This window comes from Didymella exigua (genome assembly GCF_010094145.1).
Source record: "Didymella exigua CBS 183.55 unplaced genomic scaffold M421scaffold_5, whole genome shotgun sequence".
In the NCBI taxonomy this organism is placed as follows: Eukaryota; Fungi; Ascomycota; class Dothideomycetes; order Pleosporales; family Didymellaceae; genus Didymella; species Didymella exigua.
This window is the reverse complement of record NW_022984779.1, coordinates 1,211,106-1,235,729: the sequence shown is the minus strand read 5'-3', so window position 1 is coordinate 1,235,729 and position 24,624 is coordinate 1,211,106. Positions and strand designations below refer to the sequence as shown.

General features: G+C 55.1%; 11 protein-coding genes across 11 annotated transcripts; 7 read left to right on the top strand and 4 right to left on the bottom strand.

Annotated features, from left to right (window-relative positions):
- Window positions 1–1,508: 1,508 nt before the first annotated feature.
- On the bottom strand, window positions 1,509–2,632 carry M421DRAFT_417691 (uncharacterized protein). The gene is made up of 2 exons (XM_033591563.1): window positions 2,199–2,632; window positions 1,509–2,039 (listed from the first exon to the last, which is right to left on the bottom strand). Exons 1-2 carry the CDS (start codon window positions 2,249–2,251, stop codon window positions 1,646–1,648), a joined length of 447 nt encoding a protein of 148 aa, XP_033452210.1. The 5' UTR covers window positions 2,252–2,632; the 3' UTR covers window positions 1,509–1,645.
- A 588-nt stretch (window positions 2,633–3,220) lies between these two features.
- M421DRAFT_417690 (uncharacterized protein) lies at window positions 3,221–4,280 on the top strand. Its single transcript, XM_033591562.1, has one exon. The coding sequence runs from the start codon at window positions 3,284–3,286 to the stop codon at window positions 4,166–4,168; it is 885 nt and encodes a 294-aa protein (XP_033452209.1). The 5' UTR covers window positions 3,221–3,283; the 3' UTR covers window positions 4,169–4,280.
- A 1,320-nt stretch (window positions 4,281–5,600) lies between these two features.
- Window positions 5,601–7,600, bottom strand: M421DRAFT_56146 (glycoside hydrolase family 17 protein; the record flags this gene model as incomplete). The annotated part of the gene is made up of 2 exons (XM_033595369.1): window positions 5,601–5,754; window positions 5,808–7,600. The coding sequence occupies 2 exons, from the start codon at window positions 7,598–7,600 to the stop codon at window positions 5,601–5,603; spliced, it is 1,947 nt and encodes a 648-aa protein (XP_033452208.1).
- Window positions 7,601–7,705: 105 nt separating this feature from the next.
- On the top strand, window positions 7,706–8,148 carry M421DRAFT_324095 (uncharacterized protein). The gene has a single exon (XM_033589324.1). It carries the CDS (start codon window positions 7,812–7,814, stop codon window positions 8,085–8,087), a length of 276 nt encoding a protein of 91 aa, XP_033452207.1. The 5' UTR covers window positions 7,706–7,811; the 3' UTR covers window positions 8,088–8,148.
- A 204-nt stretch (window positions 8,149–8,352) lies between these two features.
- On the top strand, window positions 8,353–9,282 carry M421DRAFT_417688 (uncharacterized protein; the record flags this gene model as incomplete). Its single annotated transcript, XM_033591561.1, has 1 exon — window positions 8,353–9,282. A coding segment is annotated over exon 1 (262 nt), but the record flags the coding sequence as incomplete, so codon positions are not given.
- A 430-nt stretch (window positions 9,283–9,712) lies between these two features.
- Window positions 9,713–12,560, top strand: M421DRAFT_324067 (uncharacterized protein). The gene is made up of 2 exons (XM_033589323.1): window positions 9,713–10,219; window positions 10,310–12,560. The coding sequence occupies exons 1-2, from the start codon at window positions 10,108–10,110 to the stop codon at window positions 12,532–12,534; spliced, it is 2,337 nt and encodes a 778-aa protein (XP_033452205.1). The 5' UTR covers window positions 9,713–10,107; the 3' UTR covers window positions 12,535–12,560.
- A 1,564-nt stretch (window positions 12,561–14,124) lies between these two features.
- M421DRAFT_417686 (uncharacterized protein) lies at window positions 14,125–16,344 on the top strand. Its single transcript, XM_033591560.1, has 3 exons — window positions 14,125–14,533; window positions 14,608–15,226; window positions 15,279–16,344. Exons 1-3 carry the CDS (start codon window positions 14,504–14,506, stop codon window positions 15,962–15,964), a joined length of 1,335 nt encoding a protein of 444 aa, XP_033452204.1. The 5' UTR covers window positions 14,125–14,503; the 3' UTR covers window positions 15,965–16,344.
- Window positions 16,176–16,927, bottom strand: M421DRAFT_324055 (uncharacterized protein). Its single transcript, XM_033589322.1, has one exon. The coding sequence runs from the start codon at window positions 16,765–16,767 to the stop codon at window positions 16,387–16,389; it is 381 nt and encodes a 126-aa protein (XP_033452203.1). The 5' UTR covers window positions 16,768–16,927; the 3' UTR covers window positions 16,176–16,386.
- Window positions 16,928–18,022: 1,095 nt separating this feature from the next.
- M421DRAFT_417683 (stomatin family protein) lies at window positions 18,023–19,746 on the top strand. The gene is made up of 4 exons (XM_033591559.1): window positions 18,023–18,339; window positions 18,388–18,987; window positions 19,040–19,052; window positions 19,109–19,746. Exons 1-4 carry the CDS (start codon window positions 18,049–18,051, stop codon window positions 19,348–19,350), a joined length of 1,146 nt encoding a protein of 381 aa, XP_033452202.1. The 5' UTR covers window positions 18,023–18,048; the 3' UTR covers window positions 19,351–19,746.
- Window positions 19,747–21,144: 1,398 nt separating this feature from the next.
- M421DRAFT_90146 (uncharacterized protein) lies at window positions 21,145–22,206 on the top strand (the record flags this gene model as incomplete). Its single annotated transcript, XM_033597829.1, has 3 exons — window positions 21,145–21,849; window positions 21,913–21,997; window positions 22,124–22,206. The coding sequence occupies 3 exons, from the start codon at window positions 21,145–21,147 to the stop codon at window positions 22,204–22,206; spliced, it is 873 nt and encodes a 290-aa protein (XP_033452201.1).
- M421DRAFT_417682 (uncharacterized protein) lies at window positions 22,053–23,714 on the bottom strand. Its single transcript, XM_033591558.1, has 2 exons — window positions 22,446–23,714; window positions 22,053–22,393 (listed from the first exon to the last, which is right to left on the bottom strand). The coding sequence occupies exons 1-2, from the start codon at window positions 23,522–23,524 to the stop codon at window positions 22,279–22,281; spliced, it is 1,194 nt and encodes a 397-aa protein (XP_033452200.1). The 5' UTR covers window positions 23,525–23,714; the 3' UTR covers window positions 22,053–22,278.
- Between the last annotated feature and the right edge of the window lie 910 nt (window positions 23,715–24,624).

Sequence of the window (24,624 nt, the reverse complement as noted above, 5' to 3'; positions counted from 1 at the left end):
CGCGTGTCTGGTGGGCTTCGAGATGAGCTTGTTGGATATGTTACAACAGTTACCGGCGAAACACGACGTCATCACGATGGTGGGGTATCCGCGGGTTCAGATACACCCATGCAAGAAGAGCTGGAAAGCACGATGTTCGTCGCCATCCTGGCATTGCGTGTGCAAGGACATGTTCGTAGACAGTCGAGTACAGGCACTTGGTAATGTTGAAGATCAAATGGACTATACAGAGTTGTTTCACCGATAGTGATGACTGCAGCGGTAGTCTGGCTAGTATGCAGCATCGTACACGTAAGGCTCAGCAATGATCGCTCCTTTCTCTCCAACTCTATTTTCGATGAGTGATGTAGCACGATGAACCCGAGCCTGGCGCACTTATATCCTATCGTTTTATTAATAACGGTTCAAAGCGCCTGTGTCGGGCTTTTTACGCTGACTTCGGAGGCGTTCAGATCCTGCTCTTCTATCGTCACGATGGGCATTGTAAGTCTCGGGTCACGATGAAGGCTACAGAGCTCCCTTATTATCAGACTGCACACTGTTTCACACAACTCTGCCTGTGATCAGGCGATACGGCCTCACCAACGCCGTCTTACATGCGGGAGTGTGGACTCGGAACAAAAAAAGTTTGCAATTCTGCTGAGCGATGTCTCATCGAGCGGCGGAAGAAATGTCCGCATTACTACGCGCTTCACGAGAACAGTGGCCTTGAACCATACTCAAAAGTACGAGAACCTGACATACGAGGTATGCGAAGCGGGTCCTTCGTCGCCCTTTGAATCATGACCAAACCAGGTTTGGGCAAATAACCTAATTCACTGTCCCGAGGCGCGATCTGAGGAGATTTGAGAGATGGCGCAACCGGAACATGAATAACGTCGACAGAATCTTCGACCGATACGACAGCTGGAGTCGTTCGGACAGACGCGATCGTACTGTCTGACACTAACCAGATATCACGAATTGAGTCTGCGTAGCTGTTGATAGCTAAACTCCTCACATGGCGGAGAGCGACGAAGAATCACCAGGTCAGACGCGGGCTATATCATCAATATCACATACCCAGGAACGCCCAAAATTCCTCATGCTCGTCGAGTCAAACAACTCGGAGTGTGACCAACTACCCCTGGCCTAACAAAACAGAAGGCGCCATTGCCAATATTGCAGGTGTAGATGTAGACTTGCTCAGAGAGAAACCCCAATCTCCCTACGGAGCGCCACCATTGACCAGGCCGCAAGTGCAATGCTCTCAGAACTATTGAAGATGTTGTCGCCTCGCTAGTTTACACGCCAAGGCTAACGCAGGAGGAAATGAGCGTGCGGGACGTAGCACGTTGTATAGCGCCCAGCTAGCTAACTTTACCTCTTGGGACCACACTGAATCTCCACACCTGCGCATTGCGTCGCATCGATCAAAGCCAGCAAATCGATTCGAGCAAGGCACTGAAGAGCAAGGCACTCAAGGAAACAGGAGGTCGGCGAAGGCATGTTTGCAAGTTGACGATCATTATTATTACTTCTCCTTTGCTTCGGCAAACGACAATGTACTCAATACACACATACCACTCAACCAGCGCCTAAGAAGGGTATATACAACTTAATCTCCCGCTCCATTGTGTGCCTCATACCAGGTGCTTCCTCAGTCTTACAACATGTAAACGGCAAACCCAGCAACCGCCGCCAGGGCGCCAGAGATAGCGGTCTTGCCCGCAGCACCAGTGAACTCTGCCGGCGCACCGGTGCGTGTGCTCGTAGCATTACCGCTTCCAGATGCACCTCCAGATGCACCTCCCATCCCGCTTCCCATTCCGTAGCCAGGCATCGAGACGATGGATGGCTTGGTGGCGTTGTTGCCTGCCTCGCATGAGGGAACGGGCGCGTTGGAGCGTGTCACCATGACGTCGGCTGCAGGACCGGTTGGGCAGCCTGCCTTGGCGGTGATGGTAGTCGTCACTGAGGCAGCGGGTGCGGACGAGACGGCGGGCATGGCGGACATGCTGCCTGGGGATTCCATAGAGACGGAGCTGGCTGAGTATTGGCTGTGGTATGTTAGTGGATGATGTTGGTAAGTAGGAGGATGATCAGAGTGATGGGAAAGAAGTTCAGAAGAGTAAAATTAGAAGAGAATATGTTGTGACAAGCCATATATGTTGATATACGATGGTGGGAATAAGAGTACGAGATCTTGTCTGACTTACGCGGAGACGCCAGCGGCGAGCGCAACGGCGGTGATGAGAGTGAATGACTTCATGTTGAAGATGATGTGTTGATTGACGAGTCTAAAGTATGGAGGTTTGAGATGACTTTGATTGAACGAGTGACTTCGAAAGACTGGACAACAATGTAAAGGAGACTTCGCCTTCGTTCTTTATATTGATCGGCGCCAACATTGACCCTTAACCATCCAAGACTCTAGCCAGCGGGATTCAAAACCAGGGCTGAATTCAGCCAATTCGCCGCTTCTACGGCGTGTGGATTGAGTTTGTCAAGTGCCGATGCCGCTTTCGATCAAGAGAGGGCGCAGCCAACGGCGAGGCTGCTCATTTCCGGCACCTCAACTTACCGTTCTTCTGCCGTGCACGACTACAAAAAAATATCCAAATCCGTAAGATGAGCAAGGGAAGTGCCGTCTCTAGGCGCATCGTAGTCAACGGTAGTGTTGGTGTAGAGGTCTGAGTCCGGAAAGCTCAAGTTCCAGCCAGCCCACTATACGCTTTCGGGCGTAGCATTCCACGCCAGCCCCGGGCTCAACCAATCAACGACATGTTCCTCCTGACCTCACACCGCGTTAGTGCCCGACGTCACCACGATGAGTGCATTCTGTCCGGAAGCGTGCGTTCCGTGGAAGAGGTGCGTTCATCTTTTGCAGGGACTGGGGAGGCCACTCACCTCCAGACTACCCTTTCGAGAAGCCTCGAGTGCCTATTTCAAATGCCCCTTTCCGGATTCAGATGGGCTGAGCGCGGGAGCCTGTGTATTGTTTGCAGTAGGGCGATGCTCGAAATTTCCGTGAGTCCCCGGATGTTGATGGGACCGCACTATTGTAGGTCATTGCCAAAGACGGTAAGAATGATGATGGCTGTGGACTGGCGATGAAAGCGTGGATGAGAGAGAAGCCGTCTGCGCAACGGACCATGGATCGAGAGCTCCGGGGTGGTATAAGTTAAGAAGAACTCGCCTTGCAAATAATCATCATCAGACAATTTAACAGCAGTCTTCAGCCTCACTCACTTCTTCATCCTTCCATCTTCAACAGGTTTATACCTTCACATCCTCCATCACAATGAAGTCCACATTCGCTGTCGCTGCTCTGGCCGCCATTGCTTCTGCCGCTCCCACCAAGCGTCAAGCTACTGGTCCTACCGATGATGTTATCCTCAACTACGCTCTGACCCTCGAGCACCTTGAGAACACCTTTTACCGCGAGGGTCTTGCCAACTTCACCGAGGCCGACTTCCAGGCTGCCGGCTTTGGCTCTGATGTCTACAACCGCATCAAGACCATTGGCTCCGACGAGGCTGAGCACGTCAGCTTCCTCTCTGGTGCTCTGACCGCCGCCGGTGCGAAGCCCGTCCAGGAGTGCACCTACGCTTTCGGTGTCACCAGCGTGCAGAGCTTCCTGGCCACCGCCTCCGTCCTTGAGGGCGTTGGTGTCAGCGCCTACCTCGGTGCCGCTGCTGACATCATGTCGAAGACCTACCTCACAGCTGCCGGCTCCATTTTGACCGTTGAGGCCCGCCACAGCGCCTACATCCGCAATGTCAACAAGCAGAGCCCCTTCCCCCAGCCCTTCGATGCTCCCCTCTCTTACAACGAGGTCTTCACCCTCGCAGCTGGTTTCATCACGGGCTGCCCCGCTGACAACCCTGCTCTTCCCGTCAAGGCCTTCCCCAGCCTGTCGACCTCCAGCAAGGACATGCCGATCAAGACCGGCTCGACCATCACGCTCGGCACCGCTGGCTACAAGATCGAGGGCACCGTCTATGCTGCCTTCATCGCCGTCACCGGTCCCACTTTCGTCGAGACAAAGGCTGTCAACGGCGGCTTCGAGGTTGTCGTCCCCAAGGGCTTCGCCGGCCAGAGCTACGTCGTCCTCACCAGCTGCAACACTGCTGCCACCGACGACACCATTCTTGCCGGCCCTGCCGTCGTTGAGATCTCCTCTTAAGCGTTGGTCGCTGGGAAAGACTGGTTGTCAATAAGTACGAGGCCGCGATGTATATACCTATTCTACCTAACTTGTAATGTTTGATAACAAAATGGAAGTCATGTGTTTGTACCCACCCTCGTACTCCCCTTTCTACGAAAAGTGATGATTGATACAGCTCTTGTGGCCATCAACGATTTCCGTTGGCCTTGCGATGCGCAGAAAATCCTCTTGCATTCAATAGCGGGGTCTCGCTGGTTGTAATACAACCAACGGCCGAGTCGGTAGAAGGTGATTAGCGGTCTTCTGCCGAGTACGGGTCGAATGGTTGCTGACCGCATCTCCGACCTCAAGGCTTCTAAAGCCCGGACCGCAAGGTGGTGAATGGCAGAGATCGCTGGTATTGAGGTGATAAGCGCGCGTTGCGGGTAGCGATGATGGCGCAAGGGCTTTCCGCGAGCAAGTGCGATATCGAGGCGGGGGCGAACGGTAGTTCATGAGCAGCGGGTGCAGCGCAGCAACAACAACAACAACGATAACAACTCCGGACATCGCACAGTGGCAGCTCATGCCGATACAAACTGTTCAGGCGTCTTGAGCGCTCCCAACCGTGTTTTGGCGCACATTGCAATTTGCGTTCTGTCCCTTAGAGGTTTGAGGAGGCCTGGATTCTGGACTGCTGTACCTCTGTACCTCCGGGCTGTGTCGAAGTAGCTTCCCCTGTAAGCTTGGTGTCTTACACAGTCAGATCGAATGCACGTCTCGCCTTGCATGGCGGGAGGCGTTGTGCGATGCACGACATCGGAGCTTGTGCCTGTGAGATCCGCCCGTGAGACCAGACCCTGCAGGCGTTGTCAGCTGCAAGGGTGACAGCAGACGTCTTTGCTGCAGACTTTCTGTCAAATTATAAGTCGATATTGCGCATCTAGGTGTCATAGTGGCGCGTCTGCGGTGAAGGACAACACTTGCATGTAGCTCGTGGTGTGTGTTGTGGGTCCAGCGTCAAACGGTACGCGTCAGTCTCGAGGCAACGCGGCCTGGATGAGGTATATATCTTGCCATTCGTAACCATGCACATTATGCACTTCCGTTGCTATCCATCTACACATCCCAGCGCGCTCAAGCTGCACCGTCGTGTGCCCTCGAATCTATGCCTTCCGTACATCGTCCCCACGACACCGCGGCCGCCCTATCATATACACAGCCTTGTCCTCCACTGCCGCCTATCGTGTCAAACAAGCCCCAATGCTGAACGCCATAACGCAAAAGACCAGCCATGCTTGTGTATTCCTGAAACAGATTCGCCAAAGATTCGAAGCGGGCAGGTGTTGTCGCCGCCAACATGTTAAAAACTTTCGTACCGATGCGCCGCCGAACGCCCAGCTGTCATGCAGAGCCGAGTGCTCAATTAATGTGAGTCGCTAAAATATCGAACATCGAAGCGAAGCGAGAATTATTCGAAGGTGGGCAGAGCTGCACCGCCGCAGTCGGGGATCTGGACACCGGACTTGAGGTTGCGGTTTACATCCATGAGGCCCCACTTGTCTTCCCACTCTTTGCCCTTCTCGTTGTACTGAATTTTCCATGGCTCGTCGAATGCCGAGAACCTACAATGATGTCATTAGATGCACATCAACGTCTACTGTAGCATGTCACTTACCAGAAGTACTCGGTCTGATTTTTTAGACTGGGACAGACCCAGTCCTCCATGAATCGGTTCAGCTCGTCGATGCCAGCAACAGATCCATCGGTACATGTGTCAGCTGCACCGCAATTGGTTCCGCCGCCAGTCGGCCAGCCAACTTCGGCGATGACTTGCTTGATGTCGTTGTTGCTCGCTGTCAACGCGACGTCCTTTGTTTGCCAGAAATTCCATGTCCAAGCTGCAGCTTTGTCTGCTGGGGTACCAGAGAAGAAAGGATGCACGTTGGACATGACAATGTCTACCTTAGTAGCCATGTCGGCGGTCCAGTTGTCACCGAGATCAGCCATAGCGACTGGGAGATCACACTTGTGGCTGGTGATGTTCTGCCTGAAGATTGTGATCTGGTCGATGAGCTGGGCCACTGTGAGGTCCTTGCGGTAAAGCACCTCGTTGCCGATGATGATGCCTTTGAAGTAGTCACAGCCATACTCGTCGAGGATGTCCCACGTCTGGGCAATTTGACGCTTGTTGGTGGAGTTGTTGTCATCGAGCCAAACACCGAGCCAGATCTTCATATCTGTCAGTTCAAGACGCTGGATAGCGTGGATGACCATTTGTGTTTGGTTGCAATCGGTTCCATAGAGTCTGATGGCGTTGGTCAACTGCGACATGACGGCGACATCGCGAGTAATGTTATTCTGCGACGGTGGCACTGTATCGCACCCCGGCTTTTGCGAGTTCAGAGGAGTGTAGTCCATTCCAGGGAAGACCTTGTGCAAATTCGCGTTGTTCATGAGCGCCTTGATCTCACTTGAGTCCTTGTTGAGATCGTCCTTGTTGTCACTCGCTACGTCGCCAGCGCTGACGGAGCCGTGCTGACCATCATGGCCGCCGCCCTTGTTGAGCAGCGCACCGAGGACACCACCGAGGATGGCGCCCAGCACGATGACAGCAATGATAGCAATGGCGATCCACATTCTCTTCTTGCGTTTAGCGTGGTCTCGCTTCAGCCATTCTGACTTCTCGGCGAGCAGCTCGGGATGACTACCAATGATGTGGCTTCCACTGCCGTTGGCACTTCCAGCACCGTTGATGTTGGAGACGGCGTTGTACTTGCCGCTTCCATCACGGCTGGCAAGTGCACCAGCAGCAGCAGCTCCTGCGCCAGCACCTGCGACGCCGCCTGCTATCGACGACTCTGGAGAGCCGTTCCTGCTGCCGTCTCGAGATGCACCGAATACAGGTACGAAGGATCGGCGCTTGGCATGTGGTGTCTCTGGTCCCATGCCCCAGTCATCGTCATCGGCGAGCTCATTGGGGTCGATCTGGCCCATGGCGTAGGCGTTGTTCATCGGCGTGGTGGAGTAGCGGTTGTAGGGATTGTCGGTGAAGGGCGAGCTGTGGGGTGGCGAGCTCATGCTGTGCAGCGAGTTGTTGCTCGAGTACATGCCCGGGCCGGCCAAGGGGGCTTGGGAGCCGTACGAGTGGTTCGAGTACATGGAGCGCGGCGCCAGGCCGCCATCGTAGGCGTAGTGGTCGTTGGAGGGTGTGGCGTTGGGGCTCCTGCTGGGCACGCCCATGGGGGCTCCGCGAGTCTCGCCGCTGCCGGGCGCGGAGAGGTCCGAGTAATTGTTTGGGTCCTGCTGGAACGAGGGGCGCGGCTGCTGGAAGTGCTGGCTGTCGGCATGCACGCCCACAGGCACGCGATGGGCAGGCGGCGGTGGTGGGAAGTCGAGGTCAGGGCCGTCGACCGACGAGGCGTCGCCCCGCTGGCCCAGGAAGGGCTGCGCTGACTGCGGGTGTGCCATTGCGGGCGTGAGCGGTGGTTGTGGGGAGAGAGGCGGGCGGACAGCGCAGGAGCGGGCAGGCTTGGGTGTCGAGGTCAACAGCGGCGCGCCGCTCGAGGGTGGGTCGGCGCTCGCAGGCGGGCTCCGGGCAGCGTCGAGCGTTTGCGGAAGCGTTCAGCGGGCTGTGTCTTTGTGGTGGCGGAGGAAAAGCACAGGTGCGTGCCTAGAGATAATGGCGGGAGGGTTGGGGGTGTGCAGTGTCGCAGCAACGGGTGTGGAGAGTGGAGAGGGCCGCCGCAGTGGCAGGCTTTCCAAGGTTGCAGCACCACGGCAGCAGGCTAGCGGGCAGCAAAGGACGCGGCTGGTGTCAGCCTCTGCACTGGAGCCGATTGTCTTGGAAACGAGCGAGCGCCTCCAAAAGGCCTCCGCCCCTGCACGCTACGAGGGCTCCCAAGCGCTTTGGGTCTGGCGCTGGAGACACATACGTCAATGCCCATGTTCGTTGTAGGCGGGCAGCCCCAACAAGCAGTGCAGTCTAGGTGCACAACGACGTGCAGCTTCGAAGGAGCTTTCTTGCTGCTGCTTGTCGCAGAGAGCCGCTGCTGCGTCTTGCACTGTGGACCCTTTTCGCGATCTCCTCCTGTCACTACTGCTGCCCTGCCGTCAGCCCGTGTCGCCGCAACGCCACCGGGACCCGGCACATGTGAACTGATCAGGGAACTGAGCACATCCCTCTGTGCAAGGTCCAACGGCTGGCTTCAACCGCAATTTCTCGTATCTATCGAAAATCTACATGCGACCTGTTGACCTCCGCACCATACGAAGTACTGCCTATCTCGTTTGCACCTCGAAGATCGTCATCGCGAGATGGAGAGCTGCGTTCGCAAGCCCGCGGGCGGAGTGTGCGTCACCTCGGTCGCCGCGCACCGTCGTAAACAGCCCCCAATACGAATGGCCGCGTTAGCTTCGTATACATGCGGCAATCGTCTGCTCTTTGTTGCCGTTTGCTGTCCTGCGACGCCTCCCAGCTGCAGCTTCGCTCTTGTGTCGCCATGTCGTCGTCGCAGGGTCCTCATTCAACCTCGATCATGATGGGCCAATCTCACGGAGGTGAAACACGATACCACCGATCATCGTCGCACACGCTGCCTGAGACCCACTGTGCGTCTTATCTTATCAGCAGTCATGCCAAGACCAGCATCGAGTCGTTGCAGCATGCGTCCTTACGACGTTTAAGTTGAGTCGAAATTTAGGGTCATGTATGGCAAATGCGCCATCTGGCTTAATTACCATCTGTAAACACTGTTGTTCGTATAGATGCTAATTATGTCGCTGCTGTCCTGGGGACCAGCAGCCGTTGCCAAGTATAAGTACAGCCGGCGCCTTCCTGCTCCAAGGCCGCGACTGCAATTCCTGATTTGGTCGCACACCAACAATTGTACAACGTTAGCATCGCTCCTCGCATGAAAAGTAGCATCAAGGCTAAGTTATCGTAGCCTTGAGAAGTATGCTGTATCTGCCGAGAATTTGCAGACAAACTTCGACTACTGGTCGGATTCCCAAGCTCTCAAGACTGCAGCGTCTTTCTGCGACCCGAGTGACACGGCGCCCGAGTAGCCTCCGGCCAAGATGCATGATGCAGCCCTTTTGACCAGCTTCACGCTCGCCATCCATAATTCTCAAGTGAGTAGTGCTCTTCACAGCAAGGTGACAACGAGGTATTGCATATCGTTTCATCACAAAAGCGGCGACAGCAACACATGTCACTGCATGTCACTGCAAGTGACGGCACCAGCACGGTGTTCACGGCTCTCGTCCACTGTTCCCTCACAAGTCGGACGCCTGAGACATGTTCGCGTGGAGCCTTGGTTCTGATAGTCTACTCCAACAAACACGATCCCGTTCCAGCAAACTTATAGCAGGGTCATACTCCAGCATAAGATACGATAGACAGAAATCCAGCAGCTCAGAGCGACGGAGAAGCAGTGATTCTGCCAACCAAATTAGGACAAGAACTAATTAGTACTGGGCTCTGTACACTGGGGCACGAAGTACGAAAGGGCACAACGAGACGACAGAGCACTCCAACTGCTACTCGACATCATTAATCCTAGTGTTTGCGTAGCTCGCCTGCAGGACTACTCATTGAATGCAAGTCTGCAAAGCATGCTCGTTGACAAAATAGGAGACTGCAAGCAGATGTTGTCCGTAAGGTTGGACTGGACGAAGCGTCAGTTCGTGTATAGCACGTGTAAGAATCTCCAGTCTCGTAGGGCTTTCCAAGAGCCCGATTGAGTCGTCTTGCAAACCGCGATCAAGAGGCTGCACCGAAATGTGGACCTGCAATATGAAGGCAGTGTCGAGCTCAGCCGGAGGACCCTGGTTCCCTGATTCTTCGCTTCCAGTAGCGCGTCACGCATGTGCCGAAACGCGAACTTCATCGTGAGCTCGCGTCAGCTTGCAGGCGCAAACTACGGCGGGGTTGCGCCAACACCCCCAGCTCCCGCCATGCATGTTCGTTGCTAGCGATGGGTGTTTCCTCCTCTCAGCCCATACCTAGCTCGCAAGTCAACAATCTAAATCCCAAATTGTCAACGCCTACCGCGACACCGAACCGCGCCATACGCGAGCCCATCCACAGTGAGTACGCATTCTGCTCTCTGCGTGTTACCCGTGCGCCCCGGCTGGCAGTAGCGCGTTGGAACGCTGGCTGACGCATTGAATCTGCAGCCCCGACCATGGACGACGAGGCAGCATCGCAGCAACTCATGAGTGAGGCTGGCGCAGCCCACTACACCAACCATAACGACAGAGCCATCCCGCTGAGCCTCAACGGCGCAAACGCCCCCAATTCCAGCAAGAAGAAGTCGAAGAAGTCAAAGAAGCGGGAGAAGGCGAACAAACCGGACAAGTCGGAGAGACGACATCTCGCAGGATTGCAAGCCCGCTCCTCGCAAATTCCCACGTTCGCCCCCGCAGACCTGCAAGCCTCCGTAAGCGAGACACCGTTGAACAGCGAGCTTGTTCCCTCGACTGCACCGTTAGCGCAGGTCGAGGTACCCGATACTCAGATGTCCAACGGCCCCTCGCCAGACACAGCGCGAAGCAAGCTTACGAAGAGCAAGAGAAAGAGGGAAGTCGAGGTCGAGACCGACCCCCAGGAGAGGAGCGTGCCAGCGACACCTTATGAGGCTGCGGATGAGGGTCGGTCTAATCAGAAGCACCGTAAGAAGCGCCACTTGCAAGCGTCCATACACGGCGTCAACGGCGATGCGACAGAGGTTGGCGCGACACCAGGAGCCACCCAAGACGTCTCTGACCAACCAGATTCTCGCGAGGAGCTGGATGGCGCACCGCCTGCACCCTTGACTCCCAAAGTTCTGCTTCAAGACCTGAAGGCTGAACATTCGCAGAGATCGCAGGGGTCACAACCGAAATCCCGTAAATACCCTCCAACGTCCGCTCAGCGGAAGCAAGAGGCAACAGAGACGACGCATGCGGATGTAGGCGTCGAACAGCACGCGGTAGACGTTGATGGAGAGCTCCCAGAAGCTACAGTCACCGAGACTGCAGGAAGGGCACTGGGTGCCAATCATAGTCTCAGCAACAAGAAGAGGATGAAGAAGAACAAGAACATCCTCGAAGCGAGAATGAAGAAAAACAAGAACACCCTCGAAGCACCCAAACTCGACTGGGACGCGCCGGTGCGAAACCTCGACGATACCCCATCCCAGTCCTTCCCTGACGACGATATCGATGCGACAGAAACGATCGAGTCACACCTCAAGGAGAAGAAGAGGAGGAGAAATTCGGCCAAATCATCCCGATACAGCGTCGGTGGTCTTGCGAGGTCACCCACCAAAAGGCCTCCGAAGCACGACCCGAACAAGAATTACGAGCGTGCTCGTGACGAGGACGACCGCACGGCTGCTGACAGGGCACTGGAGTCGACGAAGGAGCTGGGTCATCCAGCGGAGCTACGCATGAGCGGCGATTACAGCCCTGATGAAAACGAATTGCTTCGTCGTGCCATCAGGGACTTCCAACAACGCGAAAATATCGACACCGCCGACCTTGTTAGGATCATCCAATTTGTTCCTACCCGTAAAGACGCTACAGAAAGACACACTACAGAGCAGGTCGAGACAGACCTCAAAAAGCAGAGCGCCGCTTTCTGGGAAGAAGTAAAAGGTACTGGTCTCCGGCGCAATATGAAGAATGTCAAAGAGCACGTGCGCGCGACCTACCACATATACCAACGCGGACCATGGTCTGCGGACGAAGACGAGCAACTCCGTAGACTTGTCGACCTTTACCCAAATCAGTGGAAGCTCATCGCCTCAATGCTGAATCGTCTGAGAAGAGAAGTCTTCAACCGCTGGAACGACTACGTACAACACGGCGAGGGCCGAGTGACAAAACGCTGGAGTCAGGAAGAGGAAGAGAAGTTCGTCAAGGTGCTCTCTACAGCGTGTCAGAGGATCGAGGATCACCGAGCGGAGACCGGCCAGCCGCCTCTCGACGACTACCTTTCTGTGGTCAACTGGTCCGAAGTCTGCAAAGAGATGGGAGACACGCGCAGTCGGCTCCAATGCCAATACAAGCTGAAGCAGATGAGAGCCCGCGTTCCGCCGCCCACCTTCGCCTTGGACGTCAAGCCGAGACAGACTCCACCTCCTGGCGAAGTCGACGCAGAGCCCAAGCACGACGACCAGGCCAACGGGGAGGATGCATCACAAGTGAACTTGAGCAAGAAGAAGAAGAAGAAGAAGAAAAGACAGAGCGGTGCAGGTTCGGTCACAAAGCAGACCGAGGAACAGGCCCAAAAGCAGGCCGAGAAGCAGGCCCAAAAGCAGGCTAAGAAGCAAGCTAAAAAGCAAGCCAAGAGGGATAACTTCAAGTCGAAGGAGTTAGTCACCGAAAGCGACAACGCCGAAAGCGAGCAGGAGGGTTGACATGACTTTCCGTCGTGCTGCAGACGCGGAGCATTTGACAGGAGGAACTTGGTCATTGCACGTCGAATGCAGTGAATACGGGTTCCACGACGGCAGATATGAGATGACGGACACGAGCCGCTGTTGTGCAGGCCTGAATTGTGGACATACAAGTATCTCTACCAATACAAATATCTGCACCACGCGCACACCCACGCAGTACAAGCGACCACTGCACCTCCCCCCTCTCAGACGATGATACAGCACGACCACAGATCCAGACTCGTCGGTACCAACAAGCAAGTCCTTCCCCTTCCCGCTGCCTGAGCTTCGTCGCTGTGACTCGCCACCGCATGGCAGACTACTGATTCAACGAGGCTTTGTCGCCCTCGGTCATCATGCTCGTACTCGCACCGCACGGCTGCGACTTCTCCCACGCCGGTCGAGAAGTGGAATGATTAGCGGCTTCGTTATCGACGGGCGTGAGTAAGTGGCAGATGTAAGCGGGTGGGAGGGGGATGGAGTGCGCGCGCTGCTCGGGCAGATGTGAGAGGAAGTTGCAGATTAACCAACATCCGCATTATTTTCTTTTGATCTTTATATCTGCTCTCAGTCTGCTGAGCTGTGGGGTCGGCCTTGCAGGGGGGCAAGGGAAGCTTGTGCAGCAGACAGAGTTGGGAGTGAGCACGTCCTCCGTTCCTATTGGAGAGTCGGTGATTAGATACTTGTACATGTAGCATTTGCGGAGCTCCGTTTCTGTTATGAGAGACCCGGTTGTTGGATCCATGTGAATCTGACGTTTGCAAACCCTGGGCGAAAAACGGGACGAGAGTAAACACGGTACGAAATAGTCCCTCACGCCCCCACGACTCGTGTGCTCATCGCAATGTAAGTGGGGCGTTTGCAATGAAGATCAAACCCGCAGACGCGTCTCCAGCAGGTCATGCACGTAGACAAAGACAGACGCAATCTAGGCGAAACGCGTGTTTGGACGGGTGAATCAACTCGAGGGCTGCGGAGTCTGGACGTCTTGACCACTACTGGCGTGAACCCCTGACGGGCGCAGCAGTGCCGGCAGGGATGCGTGTGTCCGGGTGCGGCGGACATGCCCCTGCATCCACAGGCAATGGCAACGTCACGCCAAGCTTTGCAAGTCGCCAAGTGGCCCTGGGAGGCGTCTGGTGGCTGCGATATTGGAACGAGTCTATTCGGAGTCCGGCACGCAGGAGTTCTGGACAGCGTGCCATTCCCAGGAGCTGTGATGCAGGGAGCGGAATTGCTTGGCTTCGACACTGCATGGTATTGGTGCTACGTGCCAGCAGCAGTGAGGGGAAGTAGTCCGCGCTGGCCGGTCACGATTGGAGTAGCTAGCAAGCTGTCGACGACTGTCAGAAGGATGGTTAGAAGAACGACTGGTCACTGTTTTTCGCGGGTGCACACAATAGGCTCGCTAGCACCCATCAATGCGCTGCCGTCACTGGACTGGTCCTGCGCCATCCGGCGGCACCATGCATTGAGCATTCCCCGCCAGGTGGTAAGGGTTGGGTCGCTTACCGTTGCTGAAGGGAGGTCGAGCTACGCTCCTACTTCTGAGACCTTGGCACTGCGTCGCAAGCCTTCGATGCCGGTGGGGACGGGCCCTGGGGACAAAACCCATATCTGGCGCCGTCCGCGCTCCCTGCCGCTCTTTTGCCTGCTGTCGCTTGGTTGACTTTCTCCCTGCTGTCGGTTGATTGACTTCTGTCGCTTGGTTATTGACTTTCTGCCAGCTGTTGCCATTCTTTGTCCGTCGCCCGGTCCCTATCTGTAGCGGCCCTCGTATTCCGCATCCAGCACCCAGCACCCAGGCTCAGACTCGCGTCTTGCGGCAGCAGCACGAGAGACGTGCGCCGGCGATGCAGACGGCTTGATCTCGTGACACGACTCTCCTTTTGCTCTCTGGACATTCCCGACTACCCTACGCTCCTTGCTCCCCCCGCCCGCTGGCACGATGCCCCCCCGCGACGCCAACTGGATAGATGTGCGTAGTCGAGCACCCCAAGATGCTCTCCTGCCCGGGTCTCTGTGTCACTGCGGCTAACATGGTCTCCTCAGGGCCTGCGCGGCATTGCCTCGTTCATGGTCGTGAGCGGCCACCTGTGCACCGCGCTGGTGCCCTGGCTGCACGCGCCTGCAAACGACCCAAAGACTGCGCCGCACCTGTTTCAGCTGCCCTTCTTCCGCCTCGCCGTCGGCGGCCGCAGCGCCGTCGCCATCTTCTTCCTCGTGACGGGCTATGTCAACTCGATCGGGCCCATCGGCAAGTCGCGGGCCGGCAACCACGACGCCGCCTTCACGGGCATTGCGCGCTCTGCTCTCGCGCGCTCCGGCCGCCTTGTCCTGCCCACAATGGCTGCGACCTTCATCACCTGGTTCATGGCGAACACGAACGCATACCACATGACAAAGCACGTTGATTCGACGTGGATCCGCCAGGGCTGGCACAGGCAGGAGCCGACGGTGTGGGCCGCCTTCAAGTCGCTGGTCAAGGTCGAGACCGAGACGTGGACGATTGGGTGGAATGAGTACGACGGCACACAGTGGACCCTGCACTTGTTCCTGGAGGGCAGCATGCTGGTCTACACGACCATGTTTGCGACCGTCATGGTCAAGCCCAAGGCGCGCCTGCTGGTCTACGCTGTGCTGTACGTCTACTTCTGGCAGATGGGCGAGGGTGAGTTCAGCGCTGACGAGCTGGGTTGGACTATCACGACTGACGCGCGCAGGTCTCGCAGTCGGTGCTCTCAAGGGACTAAACATTGTCACGGGCATGTTCGTCGCCGAACTGCACAGCCACTACAGGGACTCCGCAACCTCGGTCCTCCCCGCGCCTGTGCCCGCCATGATGATCATCTTCGGTATGTTCCTCGCCGGGTACCCTCAGGACAGCCCTCAGAACGCCCACTGGTCGCACGTCATGCAGCGAATGATGCACAGCATCACACCTGACAAGTCGGACATCCGTCGTTACTGGGATCACCTGGGCGCATCCACCGTGCTCCTGGGAATCTTCTTCTCTGCTAGAGCACGCAAGGTACTCACATCTCCCGTCTTCAACTTCCTTGGCCGCGTCAGTTTCCCCGTGTACCTGCTCCACAACACATTCATAAAGTCCGTGCTCACTTGGATGATCTATCTCCCATCCGCCATGAATCCGCCCCGCAACGAGAAGGGCGAGCAGCTCGACCTTCAGCGCGGATCCACAACACACATCTTCATCGCCGTAGCGGTTTTCTACTACATACTGTACCGTACAGCAGCCCTCTGGATTAAACACGTCGACCCAGTATGCGCAAACATGGTCAACGCCGCAACAAAATGGGCCTACGGCGAGCCCCAGCAGCGCGAGTCACGCCCCATTCTCGGAAACGGGAGCGCGTCTCCCAAGCAGATGTCCGTCCTGCCATCATGAGACACCCATCTCTCCCAGAGTGTTACTGGCACTCACATCTATTCTTGTGCATAGCGGAGCATGGTTCTCTGCGCCTTCACACTAGCGTATCACATTTAGTACCGTCCATCTCCTATGTCACTGTATAACGATCGGCATTCTGAGCGAGCGTGGTAAGCCGAGCCGAGTCCGAACTTCCTTATTTCTAGCATACCCAAAATCGCGGCGTTGAAGAGCATCTGGATCAGCATTTGGTTGGAAGCTTTGCATATACTGTACACGCAGCGTCAAGTGTTTGAACAGCTTGTTGACATGCAAAGGTAAGATGAATCATATGGATGTGGCTGTAGAGTAGGTAGAGTAGAGGTGGAGGAGGATGAGCGAATACACAAGATATTACTCATTGTGCTGTGCTGTGTTGCTGCTAAGGGGATGAGTGAGGTCTACTGTCCATGTTTGTCCATTTGACGATCGCACTGTGTTTTGCCTGGAGACCTTGGTGTGCAGCGGACGAAGAATAATGGAAATCGCAATATCTTCAACACTCGTGCTGAACCTACCTTCGAATCGATAGCCTGAGTAACTTCCTTGTCTATAAGCGATATGTGCGCTGCATGGCACAAGTGGCAACAGTGAATAAACGCCAATGCAACTAGCAGGCCACTCTGGCCGTAGCTCCCAGCGCGACATCGCTTCTTACCACTGGTAGGCCCCTGCTTCGAGAAACGCCCTCGGAGTTGGACATGTTGTTTGCTGGAAAAAGAGCTTCTGGGTCGCGGGTTGCAGCTGTCTTGCTGGAAGATATCCGCAGACAACCACTGCATCCCCGGCTTCCACGGCTTCTCGGGCACAGCTCGATGTCAGGACGATTTGGGGAGGGCGGCACTGCTATGCCAGAGACGTTGGTGCCACGGGACGCAGCAGGTGAGATACCTAATGGCAGCGGCGGTACGGGTGCCAGCGGTGCTTCTACGCCGCTTCACGGAAATATCTCAGGGCGTGAGATGCGATTCACGCCGATGGGAGAGTAGAGTAAGCACCCGGTGAGCCATCGGGTCAGTCGAATATTGGCTCGTTGAGGCGGTGCAGCGACTTCACAAAGCGACGTTCGTATCTGTGCATGTAGCGCACCGATCAAGCGCCAATAATGCGAGCAGTACGGTCTTGGACATCTTGGGGATGCACACATGTCCACCACTGTGCACGTGGCGGACCCCAGGCAGATTCCAGCAGTGATCGTGGAGTCGTTCTGTGCGTCGACGCCGAGCGTGGGGATAACGACACTCATTCTTACCACATCAGGCGCGCCAGCACAAACGCCCGGCGGCATTCTATCCAGACAGCGCAGGCCTTGCCATGTCTGACGCCGCAAGCCCGAAGTCCACAGACATGAGCCTCGCACGCTTCCCTGATGATTCCAGAATCGCGACGCTACGCCACCGGCAAGGCTGAGCCGAGTCAACGCCAGCCAGGGTGTGCCAAAGCCACGGCGCCTTGCAGCGCGTGATCTGCTCGGTGTGCCGAAAGCGCAAGCTCTTGACGTATTGACATTGGATGCGCTGCGCGAACGTCTGCTAGACGGTCTGTGCATGGAGGGTACAAAATCTCCTGGAGCCACTAAGGCGGACTCGCAATACACTCGGCTACGTCACGAGCACACAGGTTTGGAATCATTGAGGCACCCGTGTTAACCGACTTGAGGGCTGCTTGGGAGCTGCGGACGGGAGGCCTTGAGGTGGTGCTGTGCCGATCTCACACGGCGCTCGGACGTGTGAGCTATCTCGAAGCCGTGAAGCGTTCTGAGTTTGACATGGATGCGAAAGGCGGGTGAGGGTTGAGAGGCTGTTAACAGTGGCATGTCAAGAATTACGCGTTGTTGTGCTTCATTTTAATACCAGACAGCGGCAAGTGGGATGCAGTGCGAATGCTGTTACTGTGGTGATTTGTAGATTCTTTGATGATGTTGTCCCAGCACAGCCTCCAAGCAGTGGCCAAGAGCAATAGCGTGCAAGGCAGATGCAGGTGCAAGGTTACCGAGATCTAGCTTCCCCGCAGCTTCTTGTAGCTCAAGTGTCAGATGTATAAAGCAGCGACAACCATCCACCATGGTGCCCACTCATATGCACGATTCGCGCACGATTGCTGAATCAACCACATCTTCATCGCGACCCATCTTGGAACGACCGAGCATTTCTACGACCACCGCGACCATGGATGACAACGGCAAAGCCCCAATGCCCACCAACAGCACCAACGGTGCTCACGCAGCGCGCCGCGCTGATGAGCCCATCGTGAAGGTCCAACCTCCACGCCGCGAGGACTTGCAGCCCAGCTATGCCCGCGTTATCGAGCCAGATGATGCTGACGCTGACACCCACGGCTGGTATGGTGGAATGGTAAGTTGAACGCCCGTTCACTGTCGCTGCACCGCTCACGCCACCTAGGTCAACGCACTCGGTGGCATCATTGGAACCCTCGGCGCTGTGCCTTGCTGCATCTGCTGCCCGAACCCTTACCAGCCCGTGAACCAAGGAAACGTCGGTCTCGTCACCAAGTTTGGGCGGTTCGCGCGCGCCGTCGACCCCGGTCTTGTCTACATCAACCCTCTGTCCGAGAAGCTCGTTCAGGTCGATGTCAAGATCCAGATCGTCGAAGTGCCCAAGCAGGTCTGCATGACCAAGGACAACGTCTCCCTGCAGCTCACCTCGGTCATCTACTACCGCATTACTTCGCCACACAAGGCCGCCTTCAGCATCTCCAATATCCGCCAAGCTCTCGTCGAGCGAACTCAGACTACGCTTCGCCACGTCGTCGGCGCCCGTGTTCTCCAAGACGTCATCGAGCGCCGTGAGGAGATTGCGCAGTCGATCCGCGAGATCATTGAAGAGACGTCCGCTGGTTGGGGTGTCGAAGTCGAGTCTATGCTAATCAAGGATTTGATCTTCAACCAGGATTTGCAAGACTCGCTCTCCATGGCTGCCCAGTCCAAGCGTACTGGTGAGGCCAAGGTCATCGCCGCCCGCGCCGAAGTCGAGAGCGCAAAGGTAAGCTCATCCTGCATTCTATCACATTTACTTTGGCTAACACAAACACCAGCTCATGCGTCAAGGTAAGATTATTCTGCATGCCATCACATTGACTTTGGCTAACTCACTGACCAAACAGCTGCGGACATCTTGTCTTCTGCCCCTGCTATGCAGATCAGATATCTCGAGGCCATGCAAGCTATGGCCAGATCTGCGAACTCAAAAGTCATTTTCATGCCAGGTCCGAGCGATTCGGGCAATATAGTGGCCAAAGCGATTGAAGATGATGGCCATTCGGCAATTCCATCCGGATCCTCATACGGCCAACAGCCTGGTGGAATCCAGCAGACGGTCAATGCCCGGGTTCTTGAGGATCTTTAGGTGGCCAAGGTAATTTTCCTGCCCGCGCGGAACCAAACTGTCCAGAGCGCGCTGGCACAAGCCGATGCCGCTGGCGAAGGCTCATCAACTACAACGCCGACTTCAGCATGGGGATTCAGAGTTTTACCGAGCAGGAGTACGGCTCGGGTAACTATAGCTTTCAGAGTACAGTCAACTCAAGAAACATCGAGCAGATGTAGACCTGATAAGTCTATATCTGTAGGTGAAGAGCGAGCATGACAATGGATGATGGATGGCGGGTGTTGAGCGGATTACTTTTGGGACGTTTGATACCAGGATGGATTGCGTTTTCTTGATACCCTACGATATTGCTCAGTCATTCGCTATGTGCGTAATCTAATTATAATGCTATTTATACGGAAAACGTCCTGATCGTGAGTTTGTTAACTCGCAGTCGACACTGCGCATTTGTTCGTGGCCAGTTTCCTTCCGCATGCCTCTCTTCCTTCCAAATCCCTCCACAATGCACGACGACTAGGATATACGAGCTCGTCTTTGGAACGCTGGGTTGCCAATCACATGTACAGCGGCTAGCATATACCGGCTTGTTGGTTGAGTAGCTCTCAAGCACTCCAAAATAGCGTAGTGAAGAGACAGAGATCTTATACTATATGGTATCCCTGCTGAAGCCATCTGAGTCAGAGCGTATAGCCATCGAATGCTCCCGGTAGCTAATGTGCCTTCCTGACCTACCAAGAGCTCTGACACGAATGAAGCTCCGAGAGGGAGATGCCCGGTCCGGGGGTGGTAGCGCGCAGCAGTACATATTCAGACCGACGCTCTACTTCCAATCCAATCGGGAAGCAGGTGCGTGAGGATGGACTTGATAAGCGCAGCGGCTCTGGAGACTCAACGGCATCACTAGTCTTCCCTTATCCTACTCCTGGTCAGCACGACACTCTTGACACGTGAAAGACTTGCACTGCGCAGGCTTGCGCCATAAAGACTTCAACTGCAAGGCTTACGCACCATTTCCTGAACTTCACCGCATACACTCCCTCCGCAGCCTTGGTCTGTCGCGCTCTCCTCACGCTGCCCATGCATGCTCCCCACGTAAGCACGACGCTGACATTGCAGGCTATAAACAGCGCGGGGTTCTTGGGCGCGCGTTTAAGAAGGTTGTCGACCATTTTGATGTGTAGACAGATCGATCGTCCGTGGTCATAAGAGCAGTTGGAGATGAGTGGGATATAGACGGAGGATGTGAGGAGGTGTGAGTGACGAGGTGAGGCTACTGGTAGTGCGCTAATGCAGGGCCGCTGACCTCATTGAGGTCCGCGGAGGCGGTACAGGGAGGGTATCGTTGACAACCCTCGCGCTTTCGATCAATGGAATTGACCTTCCAAAACTTTCGGGTTAACAAGTAGGTATCTACCTTAGCTTTGCGTGTTTTCTAGGTCAGCAGCACCTATGGCCTCGCGAGGAAGCCTGCAAGAAGCTTGGAGGGCTATGGTTGGTACCTGAGACTCCCCATGGCTAGGCCTGTTTGATGAACTCGAGATCGGTGTCGACACGTGCCAGTCGACTTTCTTTCTACCCATCTGGATTGTTCGCATGTATTTTTGACATACCTCGAGCCCCGATATTGTATTGTCGAGCCAATGAGGCAGTGTTCAATACCACAGATCCCCGAATCCCGGCGCGAAGCCAGGTTGGGCCAGTCACAATAGCAACAGAAGGTCCTTCCAACATGGCCATGATCCGAACCATTTTGTACATTAAGTATCTCACAATTTCCTGTTGCTTGTTCCGCGGCGTTGCGATCTCAACACAATGCTCTCCATCTTCTGGTTCGCCATCCAATTCCTTGTCTTACTCCGAACAATCTCCGCCTCTCCACTTCCCCATCATCAGAATCATGCCAAGCGCAGCGTATCAGGCCAGAATGTCGGTAGCGGATTTGCGATAGCAATCTGTGTCTTATTCCTCGCTACGACCTTCTACTACCTCGGCACGCGCCACGAGCGCACAAAAGCATGGTTCATCAAGCGCAATGCGCCCGCCCAACCTGAGCACTCAAGTGGATCCGGTGTCGTTTCAGAAGCGCAAAGACATAGAAGGCAGATCAGCTGCCCGCTCGCGGTGTCGTCCTCAGCGCCTATCAAGCCATACGACGATCCTATTGAGGTACCAACGCCGAGCCTGCGATACTACGAGATGCCTGTCGAGGAGATATATGAGATGGGTCCACCTAGTCCGATAAAGCCTCCATCGCGTGCAAGACTGTCGCTTGATCGCAAGCCTTGGTGGCTAAAACACTCTGAGGACCAGGAACAAGGACGCAGTGAAGGCGCAATTAGGAGCAAGAGCATACACAGCTGGTTCAAGAGCGTCAGAGGCAGCAGCAACATAGAAGCAATAGCTTCGCCACTTGATATAACCCATAGTTGTTCCGCGGAAACTTGCCGTGCAGTGCTAGATAACATGGAAAGAGCGAGCGGTGGAAGTAGCCTCTTAGACTGGAGTGGCCTGGACCATGTACGCAGATTATATGTTGAGCGCAGAAGCAGAATTGGATTGTAACACTGAACGGGCTAATAGATACGTGGCAAGTATTTCCGTGCTCTAGGGGATGCCTTTGTCTCTCGTCATCGACCCAGTGCAGCACTACACCAAGAAGCGGGGTGTAAGTTCGGCGCAGCGTCTTCGGCATTGGCAGATATAAGTAAAATATGCATTATTACCCCGGATTGCACTAGTCTACAAGTTGTTTTTAAATGAGCAGTCAGTGTCGCCTGAATTCAAGGATCAGTCTACATCAAGACTTCTGAGGACCATGTCACTCCACCAAGTAAGCCAAATGCTCCTCTCAATCTCGTCTCGCTCGACCAATGAGTGTATGTTACGCATAAATAAACCATGTCCGACACCAAACACCGAAGCAACCTACAGCTGACCGGCCGACTATCATACAGCGATTCCGTCGGGGCCGGACATATCGAACGACTCTGAAAGGCGCCGCAGCTTCAAAGGCTGCGGCAATTCGATGATTGCAGGCGAATACAAAGGATCGAGATCCTCACTACAGCTTGTCAATTCAATCTTGCATGTGCGGTGATGAGGGGAATACTTACATGTGCAACATCTCGCTTTCATTGCCCTGCTCAGGTTCCTTCTTCCGACTACTGCCCATGTCGAATGCGAAATAATCCGGATTCTCTTTGAACGGATTGCTCATGTCAGGTGTCCCCATGTCAATGACTGCTGGCGTTGGAGGTATAGTCGTCAATATGGTGTGTGGATGGTCGCCAAGTTTGGGCATCTTGGTGGGACACGCGGCACTGATGCTTGCGCGGAAGCCCCTGGAGTTGGGGTCGGGCAGTGGCAGATTGCCATTGCTGTCGATGCTGCTGCGTGCGGTTTTCGCGGGCGGCGGCCCAGACGGTGCGCTTACGCTGAACGCACGCTTGATCATGCTGAATGCCGATGCGGTGGATGGATTACGGCTGCGCGTGGCTGCGGCTCCACCGTGGTCTTGACTGCTAACCGAAGAGACACTGAGATTGCGGTCCTCGATTGGAGCGGCGGGTTGGGATGTCGTAGTCATAAGACTGAAGATGCCGCGCAAAGCAGAGACGGCGGCATCGACAGATGATTGGATACTGTTCCAGGAGTACTCCAGACTGATAAAGTCGTCAAGGTGGTCTTCGAGACCGTTCATCTCGTTCAAGCACACACAGACTGCATCGGCCATGATGGTCGCGCCAGTGATCCACGTATTTGCCACTGCGTCCTGGCAGTGAACCGGCTGCGCTTGTATAAGATTTATGGCGGAGTTGGTGGTCTTGTCGATAGCGTGGTCAGCCATGTCGCGTTGCTGGCAAATATCCACTCGGAGCAGTGATCTTCGACTGGCCAACAAGCCCTCCCCGGTGTACATGTTGTTCTTGGCGCTGTCGTAGACGGCTTTGAACGCGTCTTGATGCACGTACGCTATGCCGGCGTTGAGATTGTCCAGTGTTGAAAGAACGCTATCAGCACTGTCGCCCAGTCTCTGGTTGAGCAGAGCGACATGGTCGGTGCCCTCAATAAGAGCATGAGCCTGCAGTGACTTGAAGAAGCTGAAGTCGCCCGTCCGTCGAGCTGCGTGTAAGTTGTGGCGTACGAGAGCGATACGTTGCGTCCAGTGCAACTTCTGTACCCTTTCGGACATCATGCTGCAATCTTGAGACCGGTCACCGGTATTCGTGTGTAGTATTGAAAGCTCTCTTTGAAGATTTACGTTTCCAGTTGCTGGGCATGATTGGGTATTTGACGGTTAGCCGGTCCGTCAGCTACTCCAACGTTCATAGACGGGGTCGCCGAAACATGGTCACATCTACGATGAAAGACTTGCAGTGACGGAATCGACCATCGTACCTTTAACTCGGGTTCAAAGAGGATACACGGATGCTTACCAACTGAGATCCGCGGAGGGAACATAACCTGTGATACCCTTCCATGTGGAGGCAAGGTCAGATTGCGTAGCATGTCTTCCGCATTGTTGACGTGAACCATGTCGAATCATGCAGGTCCAGCACCGGGATCTAGCCTTTTCAAGGCCAAGTCAGCGACTACATGCACTAAGACATCCCCGGATCCATATCTGACGGGTCCTTTGGGGTGCTATAGGCGAGCCTGTCTCAGTATGTTTGTTGCACAAAACGTTCTGGACGTGCGTAGGGCTGAGACATCGAAGCCTAGGCAAAGCTGACTTCTGGCTCTGACGCGTTGCGGGGCCCGGTGAACATCTGTAAAGTACAGCAGAAGCTTTATGCTGGGATCGATGGCGATCAATGTAGTCATTCTGACTTTCCTAACACTGGCTGGCCCAAACGACTCATATCGACAGGTGTTTGCGGTCGGACTAGAAGCTGTTAAACAACGAGCACGCATCTCTGATCCCAAGTAGTTGCAATCGAGCCGACCGAGAACCATCGTGGAGGTTAGGATTACATAGCAGCATGATCAGGCTTGACTGTGCCACAAACATACGCCTGCTGATGCCTGCCTGGCTAAGCACTCCATTGTGGGCTGCCTCTTCCGGCTCAGCGACCGGTCTTGTAAGGTTACGTAGGGTCGTTGCGGTATATATCGCTCGTTAGTCGTGCACGCACTGTGGCATAACGTGCGACTGTGAACGACTCCCCCGAGTGCTTTACCGGTAGAGTTACGACGTCGCGCTCTGAGGATCTATGTGGGGAGCGAACCCGCTCTGCATCTGCGGTATCAGTTTTAGTCAAAAGCTATACTCATAAATCGAATCAGTTCGGA

What these genes read in the sequence shown, in the direction of transcription:
- M421DRAFT_417691 (XM_033591563.1), bottom strand. Translation starts at nt 2,251, where the DNA reads ATGAAGTCATTCACTCTCATCACCGCCGTTGCGCTCGCCGCTGGCGTC. An exon ending in CTCGCCGCTGGCGTCTCCGC is followed by an intron (nt 2,040 to 2,198) that starts GTAAGTCAGACA and finishes AACATACCACAG; the next exon opens with CCAATACTCAGCCAGCTCCG.
- M421DRAFT_417690 (XM_033591562.1), top strand. Translation starts at nt 3,284, where the DNA reads ATGAAGTCCACATTCGCTGTCGCTGCTCTGGCCGCCATTGCTTCTGCC.
- M421DRAFT_324095 (XM_033589324.1), top strand. Translation starts at nt 7,812, where the DNA reads ATGGCGGGAGGGTTGGGGGTGTGCAGTGTCGCAGCAACGGGTGTGGAG.
- M421DRAFT_324067 (XM_033589323.1), top strand. Translation starts at nt 10,108, where the DNA reads ATGGGTGTTTCCTCCTCTCAGCCCATACCTAGCTCGCAAGTCAACAAT. An exon ending in CATACGCGAGCCCATCCACA is followed by an intron (nt 10,220 to 10,309) that starts GTGAGTACGCAT and finishes TTGAATCTGCAG; the next exon opens with CCCCGACCATGGACGACGAG.
- M421DRAFT_417686 (XM_033591560.1), top strand. Translation starts at nt 14,504, where the DNA reads ATGCCCCCCCGCGACGCCAACTGGATAGAT. An exon ending in GCGACGCCAACTGGATAGAT is followed by an intron (nt 14,534 to 14,607) that starts GTGCGTAGTCGA and finishes TGGTCTCCTCAG; the next exon opens with GGCCTGCGCGGCATTGCCTC. An exon ending in CTTCTGGCAGATGGGCGAGG is followed by an intron (nt 15,227 to 15,278) that starts GTGAGTTCAGCG and finishes TGACGCGCGCAG; the next exon opens with GTCTCGCAGTCGGTGCTCTC.
- M421DRAFT_324055 (XM_033589322.1), bottom strand. Translation starts at nt 16,767, where the DNA reads ATGCAGTGGTTGTCTGCGGATATCTTCCAGCAAGACAGCTGCAACCCG.
- M421DRAFT_417683 (XM_033591559.1), top strand. Translation starts at nt 18,049, where the DNA reads ATGGTGCCCACTCATATGCACGATTCGCGCACGATTGCTGAATCAACC. An exon ending in ACGGCTGGTATGGTGGAATG is followed by an intron (nt 18,340 to 18,387) that starts GTAAGTTGAACG and finishes CACGCCACCTAG; the next exon opens with GTCAACGCACTCGGTGGCAT.
- M421DRAFT_417682 (XM_033591558.1), bottom strand. Translation starts at nt 23,524, where the DNA reads ATGTCCGAAAGGGTACAGAAGTTGCACTGGACGCAACGTATCGCTCTC. An exon ending in GAAAGCGAGATGTTGCACAT is followed by an intron (nt 22,394 to 22,445) that starts GTAAGTATTCCC and finishes GACAAGCTGTAG; the next exon opens with TGAGGATCTCGATCCTTTGT.